This window comes from Zootoca vivipara, chromosome 6 (genome assembly GCF_965207765.1).
Source record: "Zootoca vivipara chromosome 6, rZooViv2.hap1.1, whole genome shotgun sequence".
NCBI lineage: Eukaryota > Metazoa > Chordata > Lepidosauria > Squamata > Lacertidae > Zootoca > Zootoca vivipara.
The window spans coordinates 47,153,892-47,176,621 of record NC_142589.1 but is presented as its reverse complement, the minus strand read 5'-3'; the positions used below and the strand labels follow the sequence as shown (position 1 = coordinate 47,176,621).

Here is a 22,730-nt window from a genome sequence, read left to right as displayed (position 1 = left end):
TACTAGGTTTCCTATTTCAACATTAAATCCGAGCCATTGTCAAATAATACTAATTTGGGAGCTGTTTGATCTAACATCACCAGAAAAGAGAGTACAAATTTCCACAATACGTCCATGTGCTAATTTGCAGGTAAAGATGGAAATTCAGTAATAATTAACTACAATTGAAATAGAATTGAGATGCTATGATTTAAATGGATGCATCTCATCCTAGTGGGGAATAAAATGGAGGACTGTCCTCTGTAAAATAGGACGTGTGGCCATGATAATTTGAGGGATCATCAATACGTGCCCACAGGGTCCCCTCCCCTCGCTCCTCCCTCTGCTGAAATTAGGCTTGGAAGATGCATTTTGTGTTAACCAGTGTAATAGGTTGCTCTGTGTGTGGCGCTTCTAGGCCCAGAAGGTTTGCTGACCTCTGCATTATCAGATCAGTAAAGTGTGTTTTGCATGCACAGAAGGGTTAAAAACCCGTGTGTTAAAAAAAAAAAGTCCAGAAGTTATGCAATGCTAATGTTGTTCATATTTAGTAGTATAATCTGTCGCACCAACACAGTACTTTATTTTTGCCTTACTTTACTTCAGGTTTACAAAGCAACTGGGGAAGAGTTCCTGAAGATTGCTGGAGGTAAGAAGTTTGGAATAAACCTTTTTAGCTTTGCCATTGAAAGTTTGCAGTTATGAATGCATGAAAACAAAAGAAATTTATAGTGTACTATCCATGCTCCATTAGCTTCCTAGTTAGACTACTGTCATGCACTTCACCTGGGGCTGCCTTTGAAGGCTACTTGGAAACCACAGTTAGCTCAGGATGATGTGGGATTGCTTACTGGGACTGGGCATTATGACAATATTGCTAACTGCACTGGCTCAATTTCCAGGCCTGCTTGTGAAATAATTAGCAGCGAACAAGAAAGACCTGCCCCAAAGAGTTACCCGAGTTACCCCCTGTAATGTATTGTAATGCTAGAATGTGCTGAAGTGTGCGAGTGCAGGGGAACTGAGTGCTTGACAGTGCTTTACAGATGCCATTGAATGGCAGGTAACGTTTGATAGGGTTGCAACATTTAACCAGTCACATTAGATCAAAGGTGGTAGACCTGCGGCCCTCCAGGCACTCTTGGACTCCAGCTCCCATCAGCCCCAGTCAGTGTGGCAAATGGTGAGGGATGGTGGCAGCTGATCAGCAACATCTAGAGCAGGCATCCCCAAACTTCGGCCCTCCAGATGTTTTGGACTACAATTCCCATCTTCCCCGACCACTGGTCCTGCTAGCTAGGAATCATGGGAGTTGTAGGCCAAAACATCTGGAGGGCCGCAGTTTGGGGATGCCTGATCTAGAGTGTCCTAGGTTCCCCATCCCTGGGTTAGATGAATTCATTTTGAAACACTTTTGATCATCTTAAAAGTTGCTTCAGAAGTTGAGGGAAGTATCTCAACGATCGAGCATCTATCCTGCATGCAGGTTCCAAGATCGATCCCTGGCATCTCCAGGTAGGACTGGGAATGCCCCTTTCCTGAAACCCTGGAAAGTTGTTGCCAGTCAGTGCAGACAGTACTGAGCTTGATGGACCAATGGTCTGACTTCTTAGGTTCTAAGCTTCCTAGGTTCTAAGGACCAGTGAACTGAATGCCAGGTATGTGTAAAAGAGATATAGCAAATTATTGTAACTCTTCACCCCCTACCCACCTGCAGGTACCTCCAACGAAGTAGCTCAGTTCCTCTCCAAGGAGAACCAAGTCATCATCCGGATGCGGGGTCTCCCTTTCACAGCCACGCCTGAGGATGTCCTGGGGTTCCTGGGACCCGAGTGCCCCGTCACAGGAGGGAAGGAGGGGCTTCTCTTTGTCAAATATCCAGACGGCCGGCCTACGGGAGATGCTTTCGTCTTGTTTGCCTGTGAAGAGTATGCGCAGAATGCACTTAAGAAACACAAGGAGATTCTGGGGAAGCGATACATTGAGCTCTTCAGAAGCACGGCAGCAGAAGTCCAGCAGGTTGGAGCACTTGCCCAATTCTGTGTATATGGGGGGTGGGGAGAAAAAAGTGGCTCATCACTGTCTCACAGGGAACTGCAACATCTGGAGGGCGAGAGGTTCCCCATTCCTTTCTTGGCAAGAAGCTGCATTCCTGCTATGAGGTGGCTGAGGGCAGACAGAGGTGGGCCAGGGCCCCATTCACCCAGCCTCCACTGCTTCTTTCTTCCATCCTACCAGTAGGAACTTTGACTTCCATGCAGCCCAAGCAAGGGGCAGGGGCAGGGCTGCTATTTCTTGCTGAGGCCTTTGTTTCCTCTTCCTTGTCACACAGCAGCAAAGAGCAAGCGAGAACTGGAATTCAGTCCAGTCTTGTTCTTTTCCCACCTGCAAGGGCAGGGACCTCCTGAATGAGAGGCAACCTGGGTTTAGCACCCAAAAGTCACTACTGTGAAGAAACAACTGCTAGGTAGTGGAAGGTGGAGAATTGCTATACAGAAACTCATCATCTTGGGGTCAGGTTGCTGCATCCATGTAACGCATTATTTATTGAACCTCACACAAAACTGTGTTATACTGAATCACGTGTGAACTTAAGAAGCTGCCTTGATAATGGGCCATCTAGATCAGTATTGACCTAGGGCATCTCTGTCTCATTGGTCTGGCACATGCAGCTTCCATGTCTATGCAGTTATTCCATTTAATCTGTTTTTTATTAAAAGTAGTGACTGATAGGGACACGGGTGGCACTGTGGGACGCGGGTGGGGCTGTGGTCTAAAGCACAGAGCCTAGGGCTTGCCAATCAGAAGGTCGGCAGTTGGAATCCCCGCGACTGCCAACCTAGCAGTTTGAAAGCACGTCAAAGTGCAAGTAGATAAATAGGTACCACTGCAGCGGGAAGGTAAACGGCGTTTCCGTGTGCTGCTCTGGTTCACCAGAAGTGGCTTAATCATGCTGGCCACATGACCTGGAAGCTGTACGCCGGCTCCCTTGGCCAATGACGCGAGATGAGCGCCGCAACCCCAGAGTCAGTCACGACTGGACCTAATGGCCAGGGGTCCCTTTACCTTTACCTTTTAGTGACTGATAAACAGAAGCAGACGCTGCTGACATGGAATCCTATTTTTAACACGTTAGGAGTTCTTGAACAGGAAAAGAAGGCAATCTAAGCTCCTAACCACATTTACCTGGGAGTAAGTCCCATTGAACTCAGTGGGACTGACTTCTGAGTGGGCGTGTTTAGGATTGCACTACTGTATTGTTGGCCTGTTGCAGCAGAAGCCATTAAAGCCTCACCAAGCCACCTGTAACCTGTTGCCCTCCAGGTGGCTGGGAGTGTTGACTTCCATCAAACCCCCCCCCCCTACAGCCAGCACAGTTACTGATGGGAGTTCCAGTCCAGAACATCAGGATGGCAACAGGTTGGGGCAAGGCTGACCTCACAGATTTTTGTGTGTGGCTGAATAGCTATGACTGCAGAAGTGCATCACCAGACAGCAGCCACTTTATTTGCTGCTCTGCCTCCCTCTTGTCCTCTTTTAATCAGCTTTTGAACAATGGGCCTCAACAGGCAGCTTGTCTCCAATTATTTCTGTCTGGTTTCTGTCTGTTGGGAGGAACCCAAGAGGGAGAAGCTTCAGAAAGTAGCTCACGGGAACTGGGAGGCAAGGGGACCAGTGAGAAGCAGAGATTTCCCCTGGCCCAGATCTGGCAAATGATAATAAGCAATCTTTCTGCAAGTGGGAGCTGGTAGTAGATGTTGTGTTTGTGCGCGCTGTGTGTGTGTGTGTGTGTGTGTGTGTGTGTGTGTGTGCTTTTTGGAACGTGTAATGTCATTTCGTGGAGGCTTTCCTTGCCATTAAAACAAAATGGTTGAGCAGGGCTCAAGTTATAACAGCTATTTGTAGCATTGTAGCATTTAACCAACTTTAGCAGTTGGTTACTTTTCATATATTTTCAGATTATGTCTGTACCACTTAAATATAATGAAACATTATAACATACCAAAGAAAAAAGACCAGGGTTCAGGTGCTGAGGCAGGTAACCAATATCGCTTCCTGCACGATTAGAGGGAAGAGCATTGCAAGCTAAGCAGTGTGGCAAGGAGAGGCTTGCGCTGGTTTTTCCAAGGATGTCCCAAATTAATCTGTGGCTCATACTTTTTGGGGAGCTTGTTTAAAGCAAGCAAGGATACCAGAAGCTGCTAGTCTGCAGTGCTTGTTTCTTTTTGGCAGCTGGACAGAATTACTGTGTGTGCACCCTTTTGTTCAGAGTCCTTGCTCACTTTGTAGGTGCAGCGTGCCCTGACCCCCCTTCCCTTCTATGTATATGATGTAAAGGTGCTGATGTAATGTGGGCTGGATTGTACCAATAATGAGCAATTGAGAGAGTAGCACAATACTTCCTACAGCCTGTTGCTCATTAGCCTCAGTTAAGTTTCTTTCTTTCTTTCTTTCTTTCTCTCTCTCTCTCTCTCTCTCTCTCTCTCTCTCTCTCTCTCTTGACAGGGTCATGGAAATGATGCACTAGCTGCACTTGGACTATGCTTTAATAAACCAAGATACAAACAACCCTGTGATTAAGGGAACAAGCAAACCAAAAAGTCTTCAGTTTTCTACAGTTTCCCATTTTGTCCAAGCTAGGAAATGAACAAGCTTTGGAACAAGCCAGAAACCCATCTTCAAACCATGGCATAATATCCTGGCTTGTTCTGGAGTAATTAACAATTGTTTCATGGTTTGGGTGAAATGAGAAATTATAGTTAACTGAAGAGTTCCTGGCTTGTTTTTCTTGCTGCAATGGGAAGAGTGAAGGGGCTGGATAAGTAATCCAAGGCTTGTCTATATCTTGGCTTGTCAAACTGCAGCAACCCATTGCAGAACTCTTTCTGCATTTCCTTGGAGTGATTCCCCAAGCAGGAGAAGATCTGCCTGCTTAGTTTTACTCCTATATCACTTAGTTGCTCCCATCAGTGCTCCCAGCTGAGGTTTCATAATGCTGGCTGGATCCCCCCTCCCCTGGCTGCAAACCGGTATCTTGTGCTGCCAAGTGCAAAGTGTAGCATGGTGTCCTCTAGCTCAGCTGTGGGGAACCTTTGGCCCCCCCAGATGTTGCTGAACTATAACTCCCAACAGCCCCAGTAAGCACAGCAAATGGCCAGAGGTGATGGGAGTTAGCAACATCTAAAGGGCCAAAGGTTTTCCCTCCCTGCTCTAGATTTTAGTACATTTTTTCCCTGAACTGCATTCTACATATATAAATTGGATTTCCAAATTCTTTTTAAAATTGAGGGGGGGGGGATTTAAAAAAATTAAAGCGTTGATTGGTCTGTGTGTTGCAATTTTTGTTACCTTAACTTGATTATGGTCATCAGAATGCAATGCTTTCCCCAGTGTGTCCCGCCTAGCACTAACATGGAGTTTTGGTGCCAGGCAAAGATGTCCCTCTTCTCCCGCGCATTTGAGAGAATATGGTTTTTATTGCTGTTTCTGTGTAGTATTGCTGTTTTGTTGCTAAACTTGATGGTGGTTTTTAAATGCGTATTTAAGTCTTCAAGAGACTTTTTGTATTGGGTCGTGACAAACAAATTGCATAAATAATAAGTGGCATATTTTGATCAACAAATCTCTGTGAAACAGAATTTGTTGCAAGTGAAAGAGCGCCTTCCTAGCAACATTTCTGTTTCACTGTGCCTTATCAGAACAGTTGCAGCTGGATTTTAAAGTTCAGTATCCATTCCTCAATTTATGACATATTGAGTCCTGCTTAAGTCACACACTGGACCACAGCTGAACAACTGCTGGCCCAGTTTGGATTACCATATTCAATTTTAATTAGCCTTTTACCTGTGCATGCATCCCCTTTGATCCTCCCTTTGTAGCCCGAACAGTCAAACCAGGAAGTCTCTAATTAACCATAGTTTCCCATTTCAACTGAACTGGAAAACTATAATTACCACACTTGAAACAAGACAGGACATTAAACCACAGTTGGAAGCTGGTTGGCTATTACTTCTAGTTCAATTTGCTTGCCTCATTGAAGGAGATGGTGGATCAAAAGAGCTTTGTGTTTGTTTATGCAAAAACCCACTCGGCTATTCCTGCCCAAACGTGGCTACTGTGTTTCCTAAAATGTGAACTTTTAGTCTTGTGCTTTGGGTTAGTTTGCAGTCTGGAGCTGCTCTATATGATGCTTTTGCCCTGCTGAGTTCTTGGTTTTATTTTAACTTTTGTAGCGCATCACCTGCCAAGGGTTCAGGGTGGGAAACGATAATTTCATGTGAGTGAGAAGAATTAGAGGAGACCTTCTGGACAAGGCTAAAGGTCTTTCGAATCCAGCTTTCTGGTCTTGCAAGTAGGACTTGAGCGCCACAGCACTCTCCCCTCCTGTGGTTTCCGGAAACTGCACTCAGAAGCACACTGCTTGTGGCAGTTGAGGGTGGAACACAGCCATCAGGGTTAGGTTTTATATAAAAAAAGCTTTATTGTAACTTTATGCATAACAAAAAAATAAAATCAGCAATCTATGCATAAGCAAAAACCAATCGCTTAAGTTGTCACGCCTTGTTAGGGAAAGCTGGTACCTTCTTGAATAAATAAATCCCCCCCAAAGACAACAAAATCCAAACTTCAGCTTGTATAGGCAAGTCAAGAGGGGAAAACCGTAACACATATTAGACACGCATCCTCTAGATCAGGCATCCCCAAACTGTGGCCCTCCAGATGTTTTGGCCTACAACTCCCATGATTCCTAGCTAACAGGACCAGTGGTCAGGGATGATGGGAATTGTAGTCCAAAACATCTGGAGGGCTGAAGTTTGGGGGTGCCTGTGGTAGATCTACCATACTGAATAAAACTTACCATAACCAATTTTTCATAAATAAGTATTTGTTGTTGCTTACTCCTTGAATGAGCAATTCTGCCCATGGCAGTGTATTCCAAGAATTTTCCATGCCAATCTGTTACATGCATTATAGAGGGTTAGTATCATTCAGCATTCAGTTTCGTCTACGGCTGCCTTCTGACTATGCCTCCCATCTTGGAAAATGTCCCTTTTACTCAGCCCTGCTTGCTTCTGTTTTGTTTCCGCCCCTGATTCTTTGCCAACAGGTCCTCAACAGGTACATGTCAACCCCTCTCATCCCCACCCTCCCCACACCTATCATCCCCGTGATGCCGCCTCCGTACACCATCGCTGCTGGCAGCGTGCGAGACTGTGTGCGGCTCAGAGGCCTGCCTTACACAGCTGGGATCGACGACATCCTGGAGTTCATGGGAGACGCTACTGCAGACATCAAGCCACATGGAGTCCACATGGTCCTGAACCAGCAGGTATGGGAATTCAAGGTGGTTTTTCTATGGTTTCAGTTAGAAGTAACGGGTGCAGATACTGAATTTGGCCATGGGAGATACAGCCCAAGAGCTCCCAAGTTCTTCATTTATGTAATCTCCAGAGAAGGCCCAATCAATCAAGCTGGGATACGAACTGCCCAGAACAGAATCCTCCGGGGGGGATCACATGATCCCAGAGAACCAATCCTGTGTATTGCCTTCTAACATCTCTTTAAATATTGATGCTTTTAATATTTTAGACATGTAAATTGTGCAGCAATCAATGGAAGAATTTCTTTAAAAATTAAAAATAAAGCTCTGCTTAAAAAGAAAAATATGCTAAAATTACTGGTGGGACCACTGACTTACAAAAGTGGGGAGAATGCCCTGCTTGACTTCTCTTCCATCCCCTTACCTGGTTTCTTCTGTCTTCCAGGGCCGTCCCTCTGGTGATGCTTTTATCCAGATGAAATCTTCTGACCGGGCTTTCCTGGTGGCCCAGAAGTGCCACAAGAAGATGATGAAGGACCGTTACGTGGAAGTGTTCCAGTGTTCAGGAGAGGAGATGAATTTTGTTTTAATGGGTGGCACTTTAAATCGTAGTGGCTTGTCTCCGCCACCATGTAAGTTACCATGTAAGTCTCCCAAGTTCTTCTGCTCTCTTCTGTGCTGCTAACGCTCTGGTAGGTGCTGATGGCGCTGCGGTGGGGGTCTTGCCCTCTCTGTCTTGGGTTGAGTTGCGGTCTGTAATCACCCCTCCGTGGATAGGCTGGGATTGGAAGCTGGGGCCCAAATCAGATGTGATTCTGAGGCTGTTAGGGCTGTCGACCGCTTCAATAATTTTAGCTCATTGATCACCTGCCTTTTAACTATACTTTTGATTTATTTATCTTAATGAATTAAGTATGTGTATCAGCAACCTCTCAATGTAGGCGCCTTTTTTGAGGAAGTCAATGGTAACTTATTTATTATTTTATATTAGCCCTAATATAAGCATACCCAGGGCATGGTCTTGAGGGCACATGAAAGAGCAAATTTGCTTATCCTCTATGAATTTGTCCTATCCTCTTTTAATCCTCATGAACCCCTATCCTGAGTTTCATTTATTTTGTATGCTTGTTTATAAGATTTGTTACCTGCCTTTCACCATAAGGTCCTAAGGTGGGTCACAACAATATAATCATACAAATAAAAACAAGTAATCTAAAGCCATTTTTTAAAATAAACCATAAAACGCATAACAATTCTAAACAAAAGCAGCACAACATAGGTTAAACAAAACAAAAGTGCCCCCCCCAAAATAAACCTGTCAAAAGCTGTGGCAACAAGGTGCAGCTTCAGCACAGAATCATACGCCCATAGAATTGTAGAGTCGGGGGTTCCAAGGGTCATCTAGTCCACCCCCAGCAATGCAGGAATGACAGCTGAAGACTCCCTGACAGATGGCCATCCAGTAGAATACAGTGGAAGCTGAGTCATGATAGTGTGTAGGTGCATCTCTGTGGTGAGTGAGTTCCACAAGTTGGGGCTACCACCATTCCCCACACTTCAGATGATGGTGGTGGAATTAAGAAGAGAGCCCCCATCCCAAGCCAATCTTAACACCAAATAAGGTCTGTAGGAAGTTCAATAATGGAAGAAAGGAAAGACAGAAATGTAATAAAGATTAACGCTTGCCAATTAAAACTGACCTGAACTGTTCTAACCAGCTAACAGTGCAATGTACATTTATTAAAAAGTTAAGTCCTGATAAGTTCAGTTGGACTTACTCCCCAGAAAGTCTCATAGGATTGCAGCCAGTGGAACATACTTTTAAGTAACTATGCTTAGTTTCATTGTATAGTGTTAGATGATGGGTTGCATTGGTTTCTTAGGCTTGCAGCCCTGTATTTTAAAATATTTTGGGGGTATTGGTAGCTAGAGATGCTCCCCAAATTATTATGTACTTTGCTTTTGTTGGCGGACTGTGTTAACCTCATTACCCAAAAAAACACTCTGCAATAAATTTCACCTTTAGCAGAGCTCGCTTGGCAATTACATTTTTTTGGTGCTTTTCTTTTTTTAATTGAAGCAATTGGCTCTGCAGCTGCCAATGAGATTAATCTCCTCCTGCCTCTTTGCAGTGGGGAGGTGCTGGTCTTCAGGGACACAGTTTGTTGTTGAAGACAGAGCATCTATTGGGACAAGGGTTCTGATGGACCAAAACTGAGTGATGAAACTTGATGCATTTTTTGCGGTCTGAAAACACTTTATAAACTGTGTGGCTGGATTCATTGCACATCAAAGCAATGATATCTGCAGCCAGTGGCGGTGCAATGTGGGGGCAGTGCGCTCCCGGTGGCATGTCTCCAGGGGTGGCAAGGCGGCGCCCTGGCTCGCCGTAAGCGGCTCCTGCTTTGCTGCTTTACAGCGAGCCAGGGAGGGGCGGATGGGAGCCACGGCTCCCCCTCCCTCCCTCCCTGGTTTGCTATAAAGCAGCAAAGCAGGAGCCACTTGCGGCGAGCTGAGGCCCCTCCTCCCAGCCTCCTTCCCACCCTGGCTCACTATAAGCGGCTCCTGCTTTGTCGCTTTACAGCGAGCCAGGGAGGGAGGGAGCCATGGCTCCCAAGAGGATGCAGCTTTGCCAGTGCCCTGGCAAAGTGGTGTGTGGGGGGGTGACAAAAAAAATCCACACCGGGTACCACCTGGGCTTGCTACGCCTCTGTCTGCAGCTTGGCATTGGGGTTTTGTTTTGTTGGAGGACAATAAAAGGGTGGCTTAAGAGCCAGAACTTGAAAGTGTGGGTAGGTGACTTCCACATTTTGCTAGACAGCTCATGGCTTAAAATGTAGTTGAGAGAAGGATCCTGAAAAAATACAGACCAGTTGTTTCCAGGGCTGAAAGCAATTATTGCTGTTTTGATGCCACAGTGACTGTTGAGCTTATGCTGCCAAGCCTACCACGCTTAAGTTGCTTTTTAGAGACAGGAGGAAAAACAACAGCCAGAAAAAAAGCCCCAAGAGGGCACATCAAGCTTTCCAATAAAGTAGAATATGCAGTGAGGGTCCATTTATAATAAGCACAACATACAATAAGGCCTACAAATGCACGAATATCATTGTAACATACTGCAATGAACGAACACATCTGTGAACTACTTTCAGTAAAGTAACCCAGCAATACATTTGCTGGCTTTTAACACATATTAGAAGAAATGGTTCACTCATGTTTATAATTAAATCAAGATGCTGGGCTTAGTCAGTGGGCTAGATTCTGACCTCCCCAAAGCCCAATGGGCCATTTAAACTGGTGGGTGGAGTCATCTGTCACCTTTTCCTTTACCTTTTCCTGGGTGGCTTGAAACAAACCATGCATGTCAAAAGGCATGGGGATTTTCAGGTGCTGCTAATCTATAGTAAAATCAGATTTTGGGAGGGAGGCACATATCATGTATGACATCAAGGACATGGCTTGGGGGAAATGGCCAAAATAAGCCTGTGCGACTGAGGTTCCCCACCACTGACTTAAAACAATGAGCACCAGAAACTTGCCTTGCTACTCCAGTAAGTACTTTTCTGAGAAAGGACCAAAAAACCCCAAAGCTCGATGATGAGGATTCTGAACAGATGACCATGCACTGCCCATCACATAAGCTTTTGCTCACCAGTTTCACCTTTCGAAGTGTGAACTTGTACTCCACATCTGCACTTTGGTCATGTGGTTTGTTTGTATATAGCATCTTCCACAGATTTGTACTCATAAAGTGCCCCCCCCAAAGTCAAATACAACACCATGATAAACATAATGCGTGATTAAATGTATAATATAATGATATCCCTAACTGTTCAACAAGTAACAGTTCGCTTAAAATAAAAAAGGAAATGTAAGTCAACATAAAATTTACCAGCACACCAATAAATTTCCCATAGTTGTCCAAAACTTATTTATTACATTCATGTGGCAGACACAGTGCTCCCCACTTTATCCTCACAACAACTCTGTGTGGTATCGTTAGGCTGAGAGGCAGTGACTGGCCCAAGATCACCTAGTGGGCTCTGTGTGGAGATTTGAACCAGGGTCTTCCAGGTTCCTTGTCCACCATTCTAGCCCCTAATGCCATGGCAGTAGTAACTAACAAGTAATGGCAGCCACTAGTAGCAATGATGGTAGTAACTACTAGCAACCTACCCCTCAAATTGATACATACTCAAAAGGCTGGAACTCCACTTGGAAGTTTTCCCGCCAGCAGCTCCTGGGACAGAGGGCCCGGGGCCTCGCCTGTCCAATGGAATCTGTCTTTGCTAACTTGCTTTTTGGGTTTTGTTGTGTGATCTTTATCCACAGGTCTTTCCCCTCCTGCCTATGCCTTCCAGACAGCTGCCGCCGTGATCCCAACAGAAGCGGCATTATATCAATCGCAAGCGCTCTTGCCTCAAACCAGGTCACAGCAGGCTTCGGCTGCTGTTGCCGCTGCTGCCGCCGCCGCCGCCGCTAGTCCAGCTGTTACCTACTACCCAACTCAGGCTGCTCAACTTTATATGAACTACACAGCTTACTACCCCAGGTACTATCCTGTTTGGGCTGGTAGCTTTTCCAGGTAGGGTGAACTTTTTGCACCTGCATGTGTGAAACAGCCCTTGGACCTACCACTTTCCTCTCTTTCCAGCCCACCGGTGTCCCCAACCACAGTAGGGTACATCACAGCACCCCAAGCAGCAGTCGCAGCCGCTGCCTCAGCCTCGCACACTCCAATGCTGCCTCAGCCTGGTGCCCTTGTCCGGATGCAGGGATTGCCCTATAATGCAGGAATGAAGGAAATCCTCAGTTTCTTCCAGGGATATCAGGTGAGTCGTGTTTCTACCTTTGCTTCACCCTCTGTGTCGCTAGGTAGCCTCTCAGTTGAGAACTGCAGCCGGAACTTCTTGCACCATGCAGTTTCCGCAGTTTCCATGTTTCTCCAAAAATAAAACACCCTCTTATATTTATTTTTCCTCAAAAAAAAACACGGTGGCTTATTTTCAGGGGATGTCTTTTTTTAAAAAAATTAAGTATGGTACAGTTTAACCTACAAGGTAAAACTGACTATCACTATGGCTTATTTTGGGGGTATGGCTTATTTTCCGGAGAAACACAGTAATCAAGCTGATCCTGCGGCAAAATGTTGCAGTGTGGATCGCTCCTGTTCAGTTCTGGTGAGGGCGAACGGGAAGGAAGTTGCACCAGGGCCACTGAGAAGGAAGAATCTTCATGCCTGGGACAATCCCAACATTTGCAGAATTTAAGTTACAAAATTTGTTTTAAATGAAGAAGGGACCCCTAAGGGTGCAAAGACAAACAAACCACCAACCAACAAAAATAGCGCAAGGGCTTAGTATCTTGGTAACCACAGAATGTTGAGTATCTGTTAAAAAGGGGGGTTGGGAGTGGAATGCCTTGTTCTGGAGAAAACGGCCAGTTTGGAATCTGGAGTACTCCTTCTAGCTGGAAAGGATACACTTCAACATTTTCTTTCAGGTCCCACTTCTTTTATAATTGCCAACAGTTGTTTCATTTGCCAGTCATACATGTAAATGAAATGGTGTCCCATCAACTATGTAGGGCTAATTCCATCTTTATATTATCATTCAGTTTGCATACATGAGCAGCCATTCTTCTAAAGGGGAAAAGATGATACAGACAAGGCTTGCAAATGGATAAATCTTGCAGAGAGGAAAGATGAACGCCTTATAAGACAAAATTTGCCATTCAGTGTTTTCAAAACATTTGCACTGAATTGGGGGGGGGGGACAACAACCTTATGTTGAATTTATTGGGAACAGCTCTCTTTTCTTTTTAAGTCTAGGGATGGGGAACCATTTTCAAACCAAGGGCCATATTCCCTTCTGGGCAGTCTTCTGGTGACTGCATGCCAGAGGCAAAAGTGGATGGAGAAAGAATGTGGTTTATTTTTAACCTTTGTTATGGTTGGCTAGTTTCTCCATACACTCAGCACAGCCCTCTATTCTCCAGGTATGCAAGAGGCATTGTCAGAGATCAAGGAAACATTCTAACCTGGGAGGATTTCCCACCCAGGCCTGAGATTTCCCACCCCTGTTTTATTCTATCCAGATGCTTTTGATCAATTCAAAGTTGCAGCTGTAAAAATGATTTTTTTTAAAAAAAAATGGGAATAACTGATTCTTTTCAGTGTGCGTTATTTTCTGTTTTGTTTCCTCCAAACAACCATTCTTATGTCAGAATACTTGTGTGCTTTCATCATCCTTCTTTAGTTCCTCATTCTTGCCAAACAGGTGTTCTTACACATTATAATCTTTCCCCAAATCTCCTCAAGCAGCCCTGCCCTATTCAAGGGTCTCTCAAAAAATGAATTCCTCCTTATCTTATTCTGTAATCTGTTTCTGAACTTGCCCTGTGCTGCTACATCTAATTTAATTATCTTCTCACTGCTTGTCATGCTTAGAACTTAGTGCTGTATTTGGAGGCAATGCTGCCATTGGCCAGTGTGGATCAGTGGGAGAATGATTGATTGAATCGAGTTGGGATGCAGGGGAGGTTATTTAAAGGGTGTTGCCCTGGCAGTTTGAAAGTGTGACGTCTTGCATAGAAGCTAAACGACTCTAGATTACACTGTTCTGCATTTCTCAAGGGTGCTTGCTGTCTGGGCCCATTACAGTGTCACAGTTCTTACTGTGCAGCATAAGGCAGTTTGTAGCATGGTGCACAAAGCTGAAACATAAATTCTGACTTCCCACTGCAGTAGTATTGAAGCTTGATTCTGTAAGGCTGGTGGAAGGGTTATAGTACACCCTTGCAGCAAAATAGTATAGTGTCTGTTCTGTTTATTCACTAGTGAAGAGTGCCTGGCATTGCCCATGTATCTTTAGAAACAAAACAAAAATGTGATTTTTAAATGGACAGTGCAGGTGGTAAATTTGGACCCACCACACAGAAAATTGGGTGAAGTCACACCAAGGTCACATTTTGGTACACATTTTACACATGTGTAAAAATGATGCATGGGGGGGGGGAAATACATGAGACATTGCACTACCTTTGTAACCCAAGAAAATCTTTAATAAAAATAATTTTTTAAAAAATGGTGGCTGGCATCCAAATGCTAACAAAGACTGCCACCTCACCTTGGGACTCCTCATGTTAAGTTTGGCAATGATATAATGAGAAGAGCTGAACCCATGCAAAAAAAAGAAAGAAAAAAGGATGAAATCATGGCTGAGTCGCATTTTGGTCCACTATCTTGTTTCAAAATGACACCTGGTGAAGTGCCTTCCCCATGTCATCTCATGAATAAACAAGTGCTTAAAGAGAGCTATCTACTTCCACATATATGTGCATGTAATTATTTTTCCAACCTATACTGAGCTTTAGTATTGCCTCACCTTCCCAGGAAGTAAAAGGGGTGTTATTGTGTCTGACCCGTCAGCTTTTCCAATAGGACATGATGACCAGATATCTCTGACAAGCAGAAAGATTGAGGGGGGCAGTGACACAAAGTGATGGCAAAATTCCAGAGGCATTTGCATTCTCTGTCTCTCTAGCTCTGGTCCCCACTTTACAGGACAGGATACCTCATTGTGGTGGATGTCTCTGGCATAAAGGGTTTTCTTTCAAATAGATGCTTGAACAAAGACGTCTCCTCTGCTCTGGGTTTCTTTAGAAACCTGACATCTTGCATGACTCCCACAGAGGCTTGTTCTTGATGCATTTCAGAATCATCTCCTAGTTTATGGTTTTGTCTATATGATTGAGGGCAGGGAGGAGGAGGAGTGGAGAACCTCTTCTGTATGTTCTTCTTTCTTTGGGTGTGAAACTTGAAGCCTTGGAAAAATGAACCCGGGGGGGGGGGGGAGCATCTAGTTCTTATGATTCTAGAGTGGTGTTTCCCAATTTGCTTCCAAAGCCGCTCTGAGATTTGATGTCCACTTTTGCGAACTATTCGCAGGTTGTATTTTGAAATCAACCTTTTGTCATCCAATTAAATTTTATTTTGGTGTTTGCTTTCATTACCCTTATAATATTTAACAATTGGTGCTGGGCAGTGTTTGACAGATGACACGGGGTAGCATTTTAACACTGGGCCATTAATGAGGGTTCATAGTTTGCTAAAACAAAACACCTGGCGTTAATTCCAGGGCTTGGTCTGAATGGTCAAGTCGCCCAGCTCAGGAACTAGCTCTGCTCTGTAGTTCCATGGACTATTTTTTAAATGTTTTTAACCTGACTTAATTCAGCTTTTTTGTTTCTTATTTGTCACAATCCAAGAATACATTTTATAGCTTTGCCAGGACACTCTGGCCTTGTAACACAGTATGCCATGCTGTTGCTTAACTCAGCATTATAGATTGGATCTCTGACAGTTGCAGCTTTTGTAAAGAGGCTTATGGCTGGCTTTAAAAACAAAAGTGCTACCTGGAGTGTGATCTAAAGGTACCCAAGCATTAGCTAGACTTCTGATGGTGTCCTGTAGGTTGTGCCATGCTTTTGCTTACATAGATTCTGGCATCTCAGGTGGATGCCTCCAAGGCATGGGGACAAGGGGCTTTCCAACGAAACAAAGGGCCTTAGAATCTATGCTGCTCTTTGGTATCCCCATTCAAAACATTGTGCTGGGACAGACCCTTGCTTCTGAGATCCTTCTAAGAGCCAGCATAGCTTATTGGGTAGAATAGCACTTGCTTTGCATGCAGAAAGTCCCAGGTTTGATCCCTTGTCTCTCCAGTTGAAAGGACCAGGTAGCAGGTGAGGGTTAAAACCCTTCTCTACATAAAATACTGGAGCTGGAATAGAGTGGACAGAACTGAGTTAGGTGGACCCAGTGCCTGACTTGTATCTTCCCTTGACAATTGTAGCCATGACTCCTCCCCACCCCTTTTCTAGTGATGTTTGCAAGTGCTGGTCTGTGTGGCTTGCTGGTAACAAGATGACCTGCCCCTTCTCTTGCTGACCTTATGTATCACACTTGTACTGTAGTATGCACCTGACGACTACAATGGCCTTATTCAGATCAACGACCAAGCAAGGAGTGTGTTACAAGCACCGAAAGACTGGGTTTGTTTGTAAGTGTTTGTAACCTCCAGTGAAGGTAAGCTCAGATTGGCGGAAGGTGGAGCCTTTTGGTGGTGATTGGAAAGAGGGCAAAATGATCGGCTGGGAATGGTGGGAAATGTTTTTTTTCCTCCTTGCATCCTCCCTTCCTAGCTTGTGGTGGGGACTCTGCTCACTAACATTCCCTTGCTTCGGCGCCTGGCATGAATCAACTAACCTAATGGTGGCAACGATGCTGGAGACTTCTGGAGGAGAAGGGGAATGCTGGCGATTATGTCTGCTTGGCATTCTCTCTCCACTCCCTAAGGGTTCTCTTGTTTTAAGCTAACATGATCATATTGACTGCTTTCTGGCATATATGCATGTAACAGGATCTTTCTGCTTTTGGACGTAAGGCAACGAAGGCAAAACGTTATCACTTGGGGCACTGAAGGACAAGTTTCAATGGTCATGACCAGTTCTTCCATTTTACCATGGTTATATGTAGAGCAGGACAAGGGGGCACCTGTGATCCTCCAGATGTCGCTAGACTCCAGCTCCCATCATCCAAGACCACTGGCTGTGTGGGCTGGGGCTGATGGGAGTTAAAGTCCAGCAACATATGGAGGGCAACAAGTCCCCCACCCCCTTGACCGAAGCGCACAGCATTGATGTCTCTTCCCTCTTCTAAAATACTGCACACAGGAAATCTGGTATATACTTTACATATAGGGACACGGGTGGCGCTGTGGTCTAAACCACTGAGCCTTGGGCTTGCCAATTGGAAGATTGGCAGTTCGAATCCCCGTGACAGGGTGAGCTCCCGTTGTTCGGTCCCAGCTCCTGCCAACCTAGCAGTTTAAAAGCACGTCAAAGTTCAAGTAGATAAATAGGTACTGCTCCAGCGGGAAGGTAAACGGCGTTTCTGTGTGCTGCTCTGGTTTCGCTAGAAGCGGCTTAGTCATGCTGGCCACATGACCCAGAAAAACTGTCTGCAGACAAGCGGCGGCTCCCTCGGCCAGTAAAGCGAGATGAGCACCGCAACCTCAGAGTTGTTCACGACTGGACTTAACTGTCAGGGGTCCTTTACCTTTACCTTTACTTTACATATAGTTTGAGTTTCATTTGGCATCAGACTCTCCTCCAGGCAACTGTGTTGCCTGAAACACCTGGGGATTTTTAATGCTGCAGATGTCATTGTTTCACTTTATTGCTGAGGAGCACATCCTTCAGCCAACCATGTGCATTAAACCTCCTGTTCAGATCCTGCAGACATAATATGGCAACCAGTGTGGGTTGTGGCCTCTGCTAAATGTGTGGGTTCTGGGACTGGATAACACACATGTATCAGATTTCATTCCCCAATAACATCAAGCCACCACTTGTGTGGACAAACCCATATTTTGCTACTGTCTTGTTCAAATTTGTAGGTATAAGCCTGTGTGTCAAATCTCAATTGTAGGCACTTGTTTGCTTGTTTTAAGTTGACCTTGTTGAGTGTGTGAGTGTGTGTGCATGTGCTAAAGAAAGATGTGGTGTCCAAGCCGGAACATCAGGATATATCTGAGCACCATCATTGTAGGACTATAGCCATCTTTTTTTCTTTTTCTCCACTCCAATTTAATGGTGGTCTACCTTCAGTGGTGCCTTTCCAACTGACTAATTATGCCATGTAAGCTGTGCACATTTTAGGGTATAGGGTGGGGAGCATGTGGCTCTCCAGATGTAGCTGGATTCTAGCGCTTATCATCCCTGGCTGTGATTCATGCTAGCTGGGGATAATGGGAGCTGTTGTCCAGCACCACCTGAAGTCCCCCACACCTGTTGCAGAGCATCCTGAAGCATGTTTTAGAATACACAGATAGCCCACAAAGACAGTAGGTAGGCCTGTTCTGAAGCAAGTCATCTAGAACTCTCCTACATCTGCAAGGGAAAGCTCAGTAATGTGGCCAGGATGCTTTTCAGGGAAATGTGTTTACCATAACCAACTTTCCCATTAAGTAGCTCTTAGTAAGCTTCAATATATGCGTACACACACACACACAAAGGTTCCCTGGAACATACTTTGAAAATCTCAAAAATCTCTAGCCCTTTGTTTTAGGACACTGGGGTTGTATTCAATTAAGCCCTAACACAGAGCAAATTAGAGTATTACTGTAACCTATTGTAGTAAGACATGCTCATTAGTTTCATTGAGTCTACTCTGAGTATGACTACTGTCGAATACCAACTGGGGATTTCAATCCAAGTTCAGTCTTGGTCACTGAAAAAGACTGCTAACTCTGCCTTATTTGGGACTGTAGCCCATTAGAATATGGATGTAACTCAAACTAATGGGCAGGAGACATGGAGCTTTCGCCCTCTCCCTCTCTCTCCCCAGCTTCAGGTTCTGCCTTCTCTGGAGTAGGAAGGGCCTGTGTTTCATGGCTAAGGATTGTGTGGTGCTTTGTACATGAGAACTCTTGCAGGAGTTATCAGCACTGACAATGGGTTCAAAGGGAAATCCTTTCTCCGGGAGAGATGGTGGGATGGTTCCTTCCTAGCACCCCAGGTTCCCCCTCTGTTTTTGTGTGAATATTTATTTCTCTTGAGGCATTATCTCTAGACACCTGGCACATTCATGTGTGTCTGCCCATGCACATTTTAATCTTTTACTGATCATCCTAGTTTCACACAAGGAAGGTCAGGAAATCTTCTGGGGAAAGCCGCTCATGATAAAGACAATAAGCATTTGATCTCAGATTGAAGTCCTAGATTCTGGCCACTGTGCATTTCAGGTGGGTCTTCTCACCTCAAGGATATTGTAGAGTTGGAAAACATTCAGAAAAGGGCAACCAGAAGTAGCAATGGGATGGAACAACTCCTCTGTGAGCATTTGGACCTTTTGAGTGTAGAGAAAAGGAGTAAGAGGATACATGAGTGGCATGGAGAAAGTGGGTGGAGGAAGGTTTTTCTACCACATAACATTAGAAGTCATGGAAAATTCAGGGCAGACAAACAGAAGCATTTAATCCACACTGCACATAGTGAAAATATGGAATTCATTGCCACTGGATGCAGTGATGGTCACCAACATGGATGGCTTTAAAAGAGGATTAGCCACATTCATGCAGGATAAGGCACTGTTCTGCCTCCACTGTCGGAGGCATCGTGCCTCTGAATATCAGTTACTGGGAATCACAAGTGTGCCAGAGTGCTGTTGAGCTCATGTGCAGCTTGCAGTTGTCCCATGGACATCTGTGAGGACAGGGTACTGGACTAGATGAGCCACTGGCCTGATCCAACAGACTCTTCTTAAGTTCTCAGATGTGGGCTTGGGAAAGTTTTCTGCCCTGAAAAGCAGAGGCCTACTACCAGTGAGGACTGAATTATCCCAAACTAGAAAGGATTTACTGCTCTTCAGGTTGGTCTCTAGTTGTTTTTCAGCTGCAACCAGCATGGCTTATGGTCAGGGATGATTGAGCAGCAGCAGCAGCAGCAGCAGCTGGAGAGCCACAAGCTCACAATCCCTGGACAAGGCGGCCTGACTTAGCGTAAGTCATATTGGGGAAGGGCTGTAACTCAGCAGCAGTGCATCTGCTCTGCATACAGAAGGTCCCAGGTTCCACCCCCAACATTTCCAGGTAGAGCTGTGAAAGACCTTGGCCTGAAATCCTGGGGAATGGCTGCCAGCCATTGTAGACGATACAAAATGGTGTGACTCTGTATAAGGCAGCTTCCTAGGTTTCTCTGTTCTGTTCTTGAGAATAGCATCGGTACAGCCACCCGTTTCTCATTGACTGCTCTCTTCTTCCCCGATGGAATCCAGTCACAATTACCAAGATGCCTATAATCCCCAAGAGCTGTGACGACTGCTTTCGGTGAGGGTTGGGGTTGCAAGGTGCTGTGTTGGAGCTTGGCTCTCCAGGGGTGGTTCTTCTCTCCTCCTCCTCCTCTCCTCGATCTCTCAGGGCCCAAACCTTCCCACTCTGACCCTTCTGCTCCATCCTTGCAGCTCCATGGAGACTCCATCCTCCTGCTTTACAACTTCAGTGGTCAGCCCAGCGGAGAAGCCCTGGTCACTTTCCCCAGCCTGGACTCGGCAAAGAAAGCCGTGGCCGAGAGAAGTGGATGCCGCTTGGGAAGACACTGTGTGGAACTCTGCCTGATCTAACTGAGGCTGGACCTTCTGTGGGGTGGGCAGGAGTGAGGAGAATCCCTGCTCAAAAGTCACCCCTTTCTTTAAGAACACCGTCTTCCCTCACTCAAAAGTGCCTTCTCCTCCTGATGTGCCTGGGAAACAATCCTCGCAAGTGTCTTCAACTGAGTGGGACAGAAATACACCTCCCCTCCCCCCCCAAAAAAGTAGTGCTAGGATGTTTGATTTCAACAGCGTTGCCATGCAACCCCCCCACCCCCCACTTAATTTGGAGATAAATCTGTAGCACTTCACCAGTTGTAACCACAATAGATGTATTTTTAATTTAACTTTATTTCTGAGTCTCAATTTGGAGAGGAAACTGAAGCCTATAGATTTCTTCAAATTTTCATTTCATTTTGAATCCAAACTTGCAAAAAAAATTGTTGTTGTTGGCAGAAGGGGGGGGGGGGTTGCCCTTGCCTTGAAAGTTGGCTAGCGGAAGCCTGTTTTCCTGAAATGTGGCTGGGCAAAAAAAACCCACTTTGTTTTGAATGTTTATATTATTTCCTTTACTCCACTACAGAATAACTTGGAAAGCTGCATCCAAATGAAATTGCAGGAAAAGCTTTTTAGTTTCTTTTTTTTAAAAAAAATTAAATGTATCATTTTGTTGGGTATGACACAAATAAGTAAATGAAATAAAGCCATATCTGTCTCCTAACATTCAAGCTGCCAACCTGTAAACCAAACGAAGAAAAATCCAGAACTGCAAAGAATTTCACTAGGACAAGAATGGCACATAAACATTGAGGACTAGTAAATTATATTTTGTTTTATTTAAGCACCATAGCTCTCAGATACTGTATAAAGCATATTTTGCTTTAGTTTATGTGCATGCCATTTGTTTACAACATTATTCTTTATTTGTATATTATGAAGCAACCAGAGAAGTTGAAATCTCACCCTAATTAGTGCATGTCTCTTTTTTATGTGTATATATGTGTTCAAAGAATATAGTTTTATGTTTCGTAGTGTGTGCTGAAACATCTACTGTAGAAGCACTAAATGATTTTGTTTTTACCGTGCCTTGATCCAGGACTTTTCTCAAAATGTGCAATAACAGCAGAAGAAACCAGAAGGAGCCCATTTTTGCAAGAGGCTCTTACCGGTACTTTTTTTTTTGCTAAGAGCATACGACTTGGAGTAGTACTTAAAGGAAAGAATCGGCCTCTCCCTCCCATGTCAAATGATGGTGTCTGCTTCTTTATATAATAAACAAATAAAAAGATGCTTGCAGGGGGGAAATAACAACCCTGGCTTTCTTGAACTCTCTCTAGATTTTGGTTAACCCTGGATTGGAAAGCTGCAGAGACGTCACACTGAAAAGGTGCTGCAAGTTGCCTTCACCATACAGTCAACAATTTGCATATCGCTTTTAAAAGACACAAATAAGTTAGTGTGAATTGGGCGGTTCTTATTTCCAACAACCTTTCCATTATGAACTTGCCTTCCGCTCTCTATTTTATATTTCTTCCAGTAGCACCTTAGAGACGAATACAGATATGAAGCAATTAAATGTTTAGCAGGTGTTTTCAGCTTCACTCTCCTGGGTCTGTGCTTGCTTGTCTCAACTTGTCTTTGGGCAGTTAGAATCATAGAACTGTAGGGTTGGAAGGGGTCCAAAGTGTCATCTAGTTGAACCCCCTACAATGCATGTGTCTACCTCACTGGATTCCTCAGCCTTTGATTGACTTTTCAGTGCAAATCTGATCTGCTCAAAAGCATTCTGGGTATGGTGATGTGAAAGTTCTGTCTATAGCAGGAATGGAGAATGTGTGGCCTTCCAGTGGTTGCTAGATGCCAGCTCCCATCAGGGCCAGCCTCATGGCCAATAACCAGGGTTGGTGGGATCTGTAGTTCAAAACATCTGGATGGCACCATGCTGGGGAAAGCTGCTTTCAAGTGCTGTGAAGCTCTCTGTCTATTTCAGCAAACATAGCTGCTCCTCTGGAAAACTGAAAAAGCTGGTTTCCTGTTGGCGCTGTTCTACAGTAACTACCCCAGATGTTGTTGCACTACAACTCCCATCATCCCTTAGCATTGACTATGTGGGCTGGGGTGATGGGAGTTGTGGTCCAGCAACATCAACAAGGCTGCAGGTTCTCCAGTAGGCAGCCCTAAGAAATGTGCCACAAACTCATCTTACCAGTAGGTGTCCCCTTTACACTGAATTTGACAGTGCAAGGATCAAAATCTGAAGCAGACGCTATGGCCTATTAG

General features: G+C 44.8%; 1 protein-coding gene across 5 annotated transcripts in view; it reads left to right on the top strand.

Annotated features, from left to right (window-relative positions):
* Nucleotides 1-21,761, top strand: part of ESRP2 (epithelial splicing regulatory protein 2) — a 50,053-nt gene extending 28,292 nt beyond the window's left edge. For 2 of the 5 annotated variants that reach the window (XM_035117072.3, XM_088672038.1), the window contains exons 10-16: nucleotides 586-628; nucleotides 1,697-1,998; nucleotides 7,088-7,309; nucleotides 7,746-7,944; nucleotides 11,633-11,852; nucleotides 11,955-12,132; nucleotides 20,325-21,761. In XM_035117072.3, coding sequence (XP_034972963.1) covers nucleotides 586-628; nucleotides 1,697-1,998; nucleotides 7,088-7,309; nucleotides 7,746-7,944; nucleotides 11,633-11,852; nucleotides 11,955-12,132; nucleotides 20,325-20,483 — 1,323 coding nt within the window. In that variant the 3' untranslated portion in view covers nucleotides 20,484-21,761. Of the gene's footprint in view, nucleotides 1-585; nucleotides 629-1,696; nucleotides 1,999-7,087; nucleotides 7,310-7,745; nucleotides 7,945-11,632; nucleotides 11,853-11,954; nucleotides 12,133-16,276; nucleotides 16,389-20,324 lie in introns of all 5 variants that reach the window. The other 3 variants (XM_035117067.3, XM_035117069.3, XM_088672039.1) reach the window with 3 other exon arrangements.
* Nucleotides 21,762-22,730: the final 969 nt, after the last annotated feature.